The sequence below is a fragment of the Pristis pectinata genome, chromosome 4 (genome assembly GCF_009764475.1).
Source record: "Pristis pectinata isolate sPriPec2 chromosome 4, sPriPec2.1.pri, whole genome shotgun sequence".
Classification (NCBI taxonomy): Eukaryota; Metazoa; Chordata; class Chondrichthyes; order Rhinopristiformes; family Pristidae; genus Pristis; species Pristis pectinata.
The window spans coordinates 62,442,764-62,455,315 of record NC_067408.1 but is presented as its reverse complement, the minus strand read 5'-3'; the positions used below and the strand labels follow the sequence as shown (position 1 = coordinate 62,455,315).

At 43.4% G+C, this 12,552-nt stretch overlaps 1 protein-coding gene across 1 annotated transcript in view; it reads left to right on the top strand.

The window, feature by feature from the left end:
• The window catches only part of vwa8 (von Willebrand factor A domain containing 8), a 321,854-nt gene that overhangs the window by 17,066 nt on the left and 292,236 nt on the right, over positions 1-12,552 (top strand). The window contains exon 3 of the mRNA XM_052013855.1: positions 283-413. Coding sequence (XP_051869815.1) covers positions 283-413 — 131 coding nt within the window. The remainder of the gene's footprint in view (positions 1-282; positions 414-12,552) is intronic.

Below are 12,552 nucleotides of genomic sequence, written 5' to 3'. Positions count from 1 at the left end.
CCAACTCTCCATGCTTACTGAAAGAGAATTATGGACAGGCTATAGATACTAGCCTTGCCAGCAATGTTTATATCCTATGAATGAATTTCTATCCCATCACAATGCCTTCCTTTATTAAAAAAACTAAATCATAATAATCCTTTAACCCAATAGAGTTTTATTTTGCATCCCTTTCTTTGCAGAGGATTTTGTTGCTATTGTAGTTCTTGTTCCAACAATGCAAGTTCTAGGGTCCCACTGTTGCCAAGATGAAGATTAAATCAGTGTTCCTTCTCTCAACAGTGCTGGAACCCATCCCTCAGGCTCTTGTAGAGCACCTTCGATGGATCATGCAGAAAGATCTGCTGGGACAAGATGTGTTCCTAATTGGACCACCCGGTCCTTTACGACGCTCTATTGCTATGCAGTATTTGGTGAGTCATTTTCTAGTTAAGATGCAAATGCTGTATGGTTGAAAAATGTCATTCCAATTTGTTGACTATGTGAAAAAAAAATTTCAAATTGAAAGTAAATCAGTTTGCAATGGAATAATGTACGAGTATAGGATAACAATAACACAGTCGAGTAAATAAATCGATCAAAAGTCCTGGACCTTTTAGCACCACACCTGCATTTTAGAGCAACCCACAAAAAATGCTGGAGGAACTCAGCTGATCAGGCAGCATCTATGAGGGAAATGAACAGTCGACGTTTTGGGTCAAGACCCTTCATTAGAACTGGAAAGTAAGAGGGCAGAAGCCAGAATAAAAGGGTGGGGGGAGGGGGAGGAGCACAAGCTGGCGGGTGATAGGTGAAACCAGGTGAGAGGAGGAAGATAGGTAGGTGGGGGAGCAGGGGGAAGTAGGAATGATGTGAGAAGCTGGGAAGTGATAGGTGTAAGAGGCAAAGGGCTAAAGAAGATGGAATCTGATAGGAGAGGACAGTGGATCATGGAATAAAGGGAAGGAGGTGGGGAACCAGAAGGAGGAAGGTGTGGGTGATGGGCAGGTTGTGAGGGCAGGGGAGGGGAAAGAGAAGGGGCAAAGGGGTCAGAGGGATAAGGGAAAACAAAGGCGGGGGTAATAGAGGGTAGTGGTCTAGCCTCAACTTGGTATTAGAGGAGGCCGTGGATAGACATGTCAGTGTGGGAATGGGAAGTGGAGACTAGACACAAGTTAGAGGAACAACACCTCATATTCCGCCTTGGTAGTCTCCAACCTGACGGCATCAACATTGATTTTTCTAACTTCTGGTAACCAGTCCCCTCTGTTCCTCTCCACCACCCTTTTGTTTTCCCTTATCCCCCGGCCCCATTATCCCATCTCTTTCCCTTCTCCTGCCCTCATGACCTGCCCATCACCCACAACTTCCTCCCTCTGGTTCCCTATCTCCTTCCCTTTATTCTATGCTCCACTGTCTTCTCCGATCAGATGCTACCTTTTTCACCCCTTTGCCTCTTCCACCTATCACCTCCCAGCTTGGCCTCCTCTCCCCACCCTTTTATTCTGGCTTCTGCCCTCTCTTTCCAGTCCAGATGAAGGGTCTCAGCCCAAAACATCAACTGTTAATTTTCCTCCATAGATGCTGCCTGACCTGCTGAGTTCCTCCAGCATTTTTTGTGTGTTGCTCCAGATTTCCAGCACCTGCAGTCTTTCTTGTGTCTCCACCTGTAATTTAGAGGTTAGGTTGCTTAATAAAAGTTGTGTTGTACAAGATTTTTAGCTCAAATGACTCAGATTTCAATCTTTCAGCATCTCTTTCTGCATATGTAAGTCCTGAATTGAGTAAATTCTTCTAATGTCAGCCTGCAAATCCATCACAACTCAAAAGCTTACCATATCCACGGGGCATCCTTCAAAACTTTATTAAGATACTAATTGATTCAACATCTGTTTGACCAAATGAAGACCAAATGTCCCCTTGGACAAGTTGACAAAGCTGCCTCCTCATGTTTCTTCTCAGAGTCAAGTTAATCTACCTTAAAAAAAAGATTAGTAATATAATAAAGACAATTCGCACTGAAATGACAATTCGCACTGAAATAACAATTCAAAGTCAAGTTTATTGTCATCTGCACAAGTACATGTATGCACAAGGTGCAATGATAAACCTACTTGCAGCAGCATCACAGGTACACAGTATCGTTTAAGAAGCATTCATAAGAAAAACATAAATTAAGCATAAATTACATACAATTTTTACAAGAAAGGACACAATTAGAACAAAAAAACATGAAGTTCATTTTACTGCAAAGTGATCAAAGTGGTCATACTGTTGCTAAACTGTAGTGAACAGGGTTGTGTCAGTTTCTTCAAGAACCGAACAGTTGAAGGGAAGTAGCTGTTCTTGAACCTGGTGGTGTGGGACTTCAGGCTTCTGTACCTCCTGCACAGTGATAGCTGAAAGAAGATGGCATGGCCCGGATGGTGGGGATCTTTGATGATGGATGTTACCTTCTTGAGGCAGCACCTCCTGTGGATACTACCGAGATACTTTCAACTTGCCTGTTTCATTGTGGGTACTTAGCACACCTACTTATGCCATTTTTTGAAACCTGTTATTGGATGATAAAGGCCACAGGTCTTTGGAACCCAATCTCTTGCATTTTCCCTTGACCAATTTGGTACTCCCTTGATTTATTCCAGATCAGAAGAGGGTTGCAAAGTCCTGGATGTATTATTGATTCTTAAGTCCCTTCTTGGATGTTTGGGATCATTCATTTGTTTTGCTTTCCTTGAAAAGCCATATAAATTGTTTATTGCCCGTGGTTCTGCCAATTGCCCCAATCCTATATCTTAGTCGCTTACGAACCCCACTCCAGTTTTCTGATATGTCCAAGCCCAGTCACGTTTGCTTTGAATATTGTAACTACAGTTGTGCGTGGATCCATGCTTGATGCACCTTGGACGCCAGATTCCAATAAGTCACTGTGCAAATACCAGCTGCGCCCCCTTGCACACTCACTTCATAAAGCATCAGTCTCCACTCGACCTCCTCAGTTTCTCTTTTGTATTGGCACCTAGAAGTCTTATTTCCACTTGGTTCCTATGTGCATGCCTGACTGGCTGTTGCTTCCATCTTGTGCGCACCCTGGGTTTTGCCGGTGAGGGCTGAGAATCAAGTAAAGCAGCATGTAAAGGAACCACAGAATAGGATAAGCGGAAGTACTAGTTAACATAGAACATAGCACAGTACAGCACAATACAGGCCCTTCGGCCCGCAATGTTGTGCCGACCTTTAAACCTCGCCTAAGACTATCTAACCCCTTCCTCCCACATATCCCTCTAATAAATAAAATTCCTCCATATGCTTATCTAGTAATCTCTTGAATTTGACCAATGTACATGCCTCCACCACTGCCCCAGGCAGTGCATTCCACCACTCTCTGGGTAGGAGGAGTACAGGAACAAGAGTTAACTAGAAACTGGTCAGGAAGAGAGAGAGTTGGTGAGAAATAGAGTTAGACAAGAAAAGTAAGGGTGCGAGAAGGCATATGGATAAAGTAAAGAACAGATGGTGAAAGGCAAAATACTGCAGAGAGAAAGGAAGACATGTTTATCAGTTTTCATGACTATTTCTGTAGATATTTAATGGAGCAAATTTATAATTTGCTATATATTTTTTCATTGTGCCCAGTATTTAAAGAATTCTGTTGTGGTAGCAGTGAATATTTAGAAGCATGCAGCAGGGATTAATTGCTGTCCAGTTTAGTTGTGACATTTTCCAGCTTTTGTCTATATTGGGGTAAGGTTATATGTTTGTTAGCACTGGAACAAGGAATGCTTTCCCATCTATGACCTTTTTTGGAGTCATTTTTTTTCTCCTACCAAATTTGAGCACGTGAACAGCCTCCCATCAAAAGAGACTGAAGCGACTCATGTCTTTGTGAAAGATGCTTGCAGCAGTGAGACCAGAAATATCACTGGATTTGAGGGGAACATTGACAGGACCTCACTGTAGCCTCGGAGGCTTAAGTAAAAAAAAATGAGAACAGCTGGAACACATAACTGCAACTCAGCTAATTCTGTCTGCCACTTTTGCCCTCCCTGTTTTTCTCTTGTTCCTAGTTCATCTTTCTCCTCCTCCAACTCCATCTATTATGCTCTTTATGCTTGGTCTCTGGCCCTTATTCTTTATGGTCCCACACCGTGTCCAGCCGCCTACACTGTTATTGCTCTCTTAGTTCTCCCCATGTTTCTCCATTCTGACCAACCCTCGGCATCTTTCTTTAGAATTCGCACCACATTAGAGTTGGCATTACCAAGATATCACTATCAGCGATCATTTAATTATAACTTGGAAAATATATATTCAGGAAGAGAAGTGAGCTTGCGAGAGCTTCCATTGTCAGTGCTCCCATCCCGACCATGTGCACTGTTTGGCGCCAACAGGTGTGACCAGAATAAATTATGCTTTCACTCCTGGTGGCTTTAAAGCTATATGGAAAGAAGCACGTGAAATGTTAAGAAAAGGAATTCTTGGCCAGTAAATCTAATGCATCATTTGGACGTAGATGCTGCCTTTTCATCTTCTCCTCAGAACTATTTGTGCTCTCTGGCAAGAAATAATTTTAATTGGCTTCTTGCTGAGTTATTTGCTTGGTGTGCCATTTTTAGCACCAAAATGTTAAGAAGACTTGACCAGAAGGTGTGGCTATTGCAGGAAGGAAGGCTTACTGCCCCAAGTTAACCCCACGGGCAGAATCAGTACTATCTTACGGATACATCCTTCTGCATAGATGATGTTGTAACTACTGTCAGTCTGCAGATTGCTGAGCACTTACACCTACTTACACTGACCTCCAAGGGTGGTGCTAAATGCAGCATGAGGAAAGCCATGTTCTTTGGCAAGTGGTCCAACCAATCCTTTGTCCCCATCACTGTCAGGAATGTTTATCTGAAGGTGCTGGGTATATGGTTTGGAGGAGCTGGGCCATGCAACAAGTGCTGGGTGTAGTATATAGCCAAGATAAAGCAGAAACTGAGATTGCGGGAGTGCTGCTCCCTCTAAATTGCAGGGGCGAGGTGTTCATGCTGTCACTGTATGTGGTGCAGGGGTGGCTCATGTACCTCACTTAGGTACTGTGGCAATCACCCGAGTATTTTATCCAGAGATTGAAAATGGATCTGCAGAGACATGAAGTACAAATTAAGTGGGATAGATGGTTTTGATCTGTCCAATAAATAAGTGACTCTGTATTATTACCCTTTTTTCTAATATACTGAAAGCATTCATTACACATTGCTTCTTGCTCCACCTTTCCTATGGCCCTTCAACTCAAAGTTGCTCTTCACCTTTCCTTCCTGCTATATCTCATTTGGGCCCTGAGCTGGTAGATGTCTTTACCCTGTAAACTAGACCTCTCTCCCTGAATCACAGTGCCTAGTATGTCATTCAGTGGCTTCAAAAGCCAACTTCAATCTTTTGTCCAACTCTTTGAATTGAATATTGAATTCTTTGATTTCAGGTAAACTGCTCCCCCTCTGTCCCTTTACTTTCTCCTCCTGATCTACTCAGTTCCTCCTTCAGCCACCCCAGCCTCCTCCCCCATCACCCTGCTTCTTTCCCCTCTTCCACCCACTCCATCTACCCATCACCAACACACTCCTTTCCCTCCCCCTATGGTTCCCATCCGCCCACCCTTCCCTTATTTGATTCCATGCTCCACCTTCCTCTCCTATCAGATTCCCTCACCTGCAGCCCTTTGTCACCTCCACCTATCTCTTCCCAGGCTCTGTCACTATTTCCACTCTCCCTTCCTCCACCTGCCTATCGCTCCTCCTCACCTGGATCAACCTATCGCTTGCCAGCTCTTGCTCCACCCCTCGCTCTCACCTCTTTCTTCTGGCTATCTCCCCTCTATCTTTCAGTCCTGGTGAAGGGTTTCAATTGGAAATGTTGACTACCCATTTCCCTCCACAGATGCTACCTGACCCGCTGAATTCCTCCAGCATTTTGTTTGTTGCTCCGATTCCAGCATCTGCAGTCTCTTGTGTCTCCAGTTTGAATTCCTTTGACACCCCTCAATCCCATACCAGCTGGCCTACTTTCCTCCCAGATTCCCCACACAAACTTACTTTTCTATTAAATCCTCCAATTCGTCCTTTTAGTTTGCTCTTAATTCCCTTCAGATCCACAAATTCTTTTTTGCTGGACCCTCTTCCTGTACCTAGATGTGTGCCTTTTTACTCTGTAAACGTTTTGGTGTCTGGGCACGTGATGGGTGTAATCAGAGCTTGCAGATTTAAGATGAATTACAATTTTTTTAACACACTGTCACAGTCTGGAATGCATTGGTTGAACGATGGTGGGTTGTGGATTAATAGTATACCCACACCTCAAGGACTGCAGCAGTTCAAGAAGGCAGCTCACCACCACGTCCTCAAGGGCAATTAGCGATGGACAATTGAATGCAAAGCCCACACCCCTTGAATGAATATGTAAAAAAATGAAAGATATAGGATCAGTTCATTTTTAAATGGAATTGGAGAGGAAAGATTTTCAGGCCTATGGGGAAAGGAGGGCAGTGATATGAAATGTAGAGCAATTCAAAGAGTCAGCACACTCATGATGGGCTGAATGGCCTCCTATTTTGTATGATTCTGAAATTCAGTGATGTGGAAATAACAGCTACACTTCAGAAATAAGTTATTTGGTTATTATCAAAGGTATAGTAACAGAGTTTGGTAATTTATGTTTGAGCAACTTTGCTGAGAAGTGCTAGTGTATCCTTGTGCTAGGATGGGCAGAGGTGGGTGTGGATGACTGTTTGGTCATTGGCCCGTAACCTAAAACTTCAGCTGTAACTCTCATTCAGTAGTGGAAGTGAGCTGCTTGGGAGCTTGTCAGCCACAGAACCAATCGGACCTATGGCTCAGGGTCTTGTGGATGGAATGGTGTAGGGAGCAGGGCAGGACATTTAAGGCAGAATTAGGGGGATTGGGAATGGGGAGAAAGAGCAGTTTATGCTTCCTGATGGGGGTGTGAGAAATTACTGGTGACTGGCAGTGAATTGAAAGGCTGAGGGAAGGCAGGTTAGCAGAGTTTTGCGGGGTGGGGTCGAGTGTCAAGGGACACAGCCAGCAAGGAGTTGGTGGGGCAGGGGAAATAGAGCTGAGCAGAGTGTTGGCAGATTGGTAGGGGAAAGGAGGCTTCCAGACTGTTTGGAGGAGGATTTGTGGAGTCAGCTGAGTTTCGGGGATGGTGGGGTAATTGTGGTGTTATGAAGAGGCAGGCAGAGTACACTCACCGATTGGGGAGAAGATAGAGGTTGACAGAGTGTTCTCAGGGATGGGGGAGGTCGGGAAACAGCTAGTGTTCTGTGGGGGCTGGGGAATGGGGGTAACAGCAAAATGCTGAGGTGGGGTGGCTTGAGGGACATGGGAAAATCTGAGTTGGGATAAGGCAGAGGCCAGCAGCACTCTTGGGTATTGAGGAGGAGTAGAGATGAACGGGGGGGAGACCAACAGCAAACAGAGGAGCGGTTGGAGCTGTCTAGTTTGGTGAGGGGAGGGAGAAGGTTGGGTGGGTGTCAGGGTGTCAGCTTGTGGGCTGGAGATCTAGGGATGTCAGAATCAGATTTATTATCGCTAAGTTATATGATGTGAAATTTGTTGTTTTGCGGTAGCAGTACAGTGCAAGGACATAAAATTACTATAAATTACAAAACTAAGTAGTGCAAAAAAAGGGAATAATAAAGTAGTGTTCATGGACTGTTCAGAAATCTGATGGTGGAGGGGAAGAAGCTGTTTCTGAATCATTGAGTGTGGGTCTTCAGGCTCCTGTATCTCCTTCCCGATGGTAGTAACAAAAAGAGGTCACATTCTGGACATTGAGGGTCCTTGGTGATGGATGTCACCATCTTGAGGCACCACCTCTTGAAGATGTCCTCGATGGTGGGGAGGGTTGTGCCCGTGATGGAGCTGGCTGTCCATTAGCCCTCTGCAGCCTCTTGCGATCCTCTGCATAGGAGCCTCCATACCAGGCTGTGATGCAACCAGTCAGAATGCTCTCCACTGTACATCTATAGAAATTTGTAAGAGTCTTTGTTGACATACAGAATCTCCTCAAGTTCTTAATGAAGTAGAGCCACTAGTGTGCCTTCTTCATGAATGCATCAATGTGTTGGGCCCAGGATAGATCCTCTGAGATATTGACGCCCAGGAACTTGAAGCTGCTCACCCTTTCCACCACTGACCCCTGAATGAGGACTGGTGTATGTTTTCCTGACTTCCCCTTCCTGAAGTGCACAATCAATTCCTTGGTCTTGCTGACGTTGAGCGCGAGGTTGTTGTTGCAGCATCACTCGACCAGCCGATCTATCTCACTCCTGTACGCCTCCTCGTCGCCATCTGAGATTCTACCAACAACAGTAGTGTCATTGGCGAATTTATTGATGGCATTTGAGCTGTGCTTAGCCACACAGTCATGGGTGTAGAGAGAGTGGAGCAGTGGGCTAAGCACACATCCTTGAGGTGCACCTGTGTTGATTGTCAGCGAGGATGAGATGTTACCGATTCGCACTGACTGTGGTATCTCGATAAGGAAGTCAAGGATCCAGTTGCAGAGGGAGGTACAGAGGCCTAGGTTTTGAAGCTTATTGATCACTACTGAGGGGATAATGGTGTTGAACGCCGAACTGTAATCGATAAACAGCAGCTTGACGTATGTTTTGCGGTTGTCTAGGTGCTCCAAAGCAGAGTGGAGAGCCAGTGAGATTGCGTCTGCTGTTGACCTGTTGTGGCAGTAGGTGAGTTGCAGCGGGTCCAGGTCCTTACTCAGGCAGGAGCTAATTCTAGCCATGACCAATCTCTCAAAGCACTTCATCACAGTAGATGTGAGTGCTATTGGGTGGTAGTTGTTGAGGCAGCTTCCTCTGCTCTTCTTGTGCACCGATATGATTGCTGCCCTTTTGAAGCAGGTGGGAACCTCAGGCTGCAGCAGTAAGAGGTTGAAGATGTCCTTGAACACTCCAGCCAGTTGGTTGGCACAGGTTTTCAGTACCCAGCCAGGTACACTGTCGGGGTCTGATGCCTTACGAGAGTTTACCCTTCTTGAAGGATGTTCTGATGTCGGCCTCCGAGACAGAGATCACAGGGTTGCTGGATGCTGTGAGGATTTGCACAGGTGTAGCGTTATTCTCCCTTTCAAAGCATGCATCGAAGAGGGCATTCGTCATTCTCTGTGGAGGGGAGGGGAAGTGGGCAAGGCCTAAGGATGTATGTAAGCACACACTTACCTTGCACAACTCCCAGTTTGCTGCTACAATGTGAAGACCATCTTATTCCCTGTAGTGCCCAGTGAAGGACAATGGCTCCAGTTCTTCTGCAGTGCTTCAAAAAGCACATTGCAGAGGGAATGACATCACCGCTATGGCTGAGTAATTTTGTCTAGAGATTCTAGCTGTGCTGGAATAGCGGAGAAACAGCATGAACAACTCAGAAAAAAAACTAGTGTTGTATGGATTACTGATTGTGCCAAAGTGCCCATACAAATATCCTGAGTGATGTGAAACAGCCCAGTAATGTTTCCCTCCAGGGTGAAAAAAGAGGTTATTTTCATTTGCTTAACACAGAAAGAAATATTATGCAATTTAATTTCCAAACCTTTGCTCATTCTTGGGTTGCAGTTCATTTTAAAAATTTGAAAGCCAGCAACCAAAGGAGATAGCTGTTGGATGTACCTTGGCAAAGGTGCAGATTTCTGTATCTTATTTGCTGATTAGGAAGACTTTGCATTTGGAAGGGGTTACCTGCTGTGTAAAATCTTGCATATAATGAATATAAGTTTTGAGGGAAATAAAAAATGCTGGCATTTATTTGAGTAGCTGTCAGTGGGTGCACAAATTTATTTTTCTTCTATACATGGCACATTAAACATATTGGGCAACAAATATATGTTGAAGCTATGGATTGAGGACAACCACCCTAGCCACTGTATTTCTCTGTAATGTCAGCAGCTGGAGCAACACAGACTTGCATTGAGAAAATGGACACTGAGCTAAAGAGGAAGGCATTAGAGGAAGGTTAAATACCTTAAAAGAGGAAAAGGAAGTGGAGAATTTTATGGAAAGAATTTCAGAAGATGTGGCTTAGTTGATTGAAATCATTGTCTCAGTTTGGAAGTGTGTTGGGATGCTGACATGCTGGATCTGATAGTGGTGTAGAAAGTGAAGGGGTGGATGAGAGGAAAATTTAAAATTCTCTCCTTGTTTTAATGCTTTCGTGAGGCTATGAAGGCATTAAAACAAGGAGAAAATTTTAAATTTGAGGTTGCGTCAGTGACCGCAGGAATAATGAATGCAGGGTAGTATAAGGGCAGGAACGTTTTGGTTGAGCTAGGGTAGGGAACTAGACAGCAGAGATTTGAACTAGTCAAGCCTAGGGGTGATCTTTGCTTGGATGAAAGTTTTGGCTGAGCTCTGTTTAGGCACACAACAGTTTTGTGATGGCACAGCTATGACAACAGTGGTGAGGGTCTAAAGTTTTGGCATTCCCAGTTTTAAAATGAAGAACATTATTCTTTATTCAGATGTTAGGGAAGTAATCTGTTAACACACAGGCTGGGGAAGAGTTGGCACTAGTCACCAGTGGAAATTGGTGCCATGCTTGTAGATGTTACCAAGGGGCAGCATGCAGATGAGTTAGAACAGAGATCCAAGGGTGGATCCTTTGTTTGCTCTTGATGTGAAGATGCTTAGAGGAGGAGAAACATCAGCTCAGAACTCTCTGCATCCAATTGGATTGGTAAGAATGGAACCAAGTAAGCCCCACGCAACAGGACAGCAAAGTTGTTGGAAGAGAATTTTGACTAGCCATGACAATCGCTGCAGGATAGACTTGGTTGCTGAGAATGTCTCTGTTTCTTTTAATGAATGTGCTTAAATTCCCAAGGGATAGAGCTGTCACAGAGCTCTTGGAGGCATTTTCCTAATCAGTTGTCCTCTTTTGTGTAACTATTTTCATTACAATCAGCCTACAATTTAAAGTGTGAATTTCAAAAGGTACCTTAAATTGTGATTTTTTTTCATCCTTGAACATCATAATTATCATTCTAGATGTACCAGTCTCCCCAAATAGTTTACTTGGGGAAACAACTTTTTAGTTACTTTCAATGCATTTCAAGTCCACTCACAGGGTTTGCCGCTCATGTCTTCTGATGCCTTTAAACAGCTTGCCTTGCAGGTATCATTTTCTGTATTTTCATGCTGCATTTTTCTTTGTGAAAGTTGGGCTTCATATTTACCAGAATGTGACCTCCCTTGCCTGCAGTCTTGGTGAACATCCAAAATTCGTAGGTTGAGAAAGACCAGCTCATTGATCAAACACCTCCCACACCAAAATGACTACAGCATTAAGGCTAGATGCTTTCTACTCCATCCCTCAATATTCTTATAATTTCCTAGGAGCAAAAAAAAGAGAGGGATATTAAACAGGGCTATTATGAAAAAATACCATATAAAAGTCCTCTCTGATGCCCTGAGGTGAGAATGCATGCTGGTGATGCATTTTGAAATGATTTTGACAGATAACATTGATGTTCTGCAACCTTCACTACTCCTGCTGCAGTTTCTATAAACCAATACTGAACTAGACATTGATGGAGCTACTGCACACCAGATGACAAGCAGAAGCTGAAGAGCACACATCACACAGGAAAACTGTCATCTATATTGAGATCTGAGCAGCCTGATTACAACTTCAGCTGCTATGCTGTATGGTAGGAAAGCTTTTATTGCTGCAAATCCTAGCAATCCACATCTATCATTGTAACAATACTTGCATTATACAACTCTGTTGATAGAAAGAAAGACTTGCATTTATGTAGCACCTTTTACATCACTTTTAGGGTTTTCCAAAGCATTTTGCAGGCAGTGAGTTGACACAGGCAAGAATATCTCTCTTTATTTTGGTGAATGAATCACCTCTGAAGTGAAGACCCTACTGCAAATCCATTCTCCAGTATCCATTACCAACTGTTGCAAAGAATAATGAATAAAATATCAGGATTGTATTCTAAATTCCAACCTCATTGAGTGGTACATAAGTATTTAATATATCTTTCTACAACTTTAAATTAAGTATGTGGGTTGAGATGAAAGATGTAATTACCTCTGAACCTGGCATGCCTAAGTTCACATGAGCTATATATTTCACCTGTTTTGTACCCCAGTATATTCTGTAATGTCTCTGTTTATGTAAACATTGCAAATTTTTGCATAATTTTAATAATTTTGATAAAATATTTCTAGAAATGGAATTGGGAAATTTATTATGAATATATAAGTCATTCAGAATTTAACACTGTTACTGAATAAAGATGAGTGCTAATTAACTTCTGCTATTTTATCTCTGTTGAATGCCATATGTCTCACCTCATGAGGCAATTTATAATCTCAGCCACTTCATTCTAGCTAGCAACTTGATATGTATCTTTCTCCCTGAACATCTTACTTTCCCTAAATCTTTCTCCGCATTAAGATAAGCTCTTTTGTCCACCTGTCTTAATATTTCCTTCAGTGGCTCAGAGTCACATTTGTCAGATAGCATTCATGATAAGCACTTTAAATTAAGG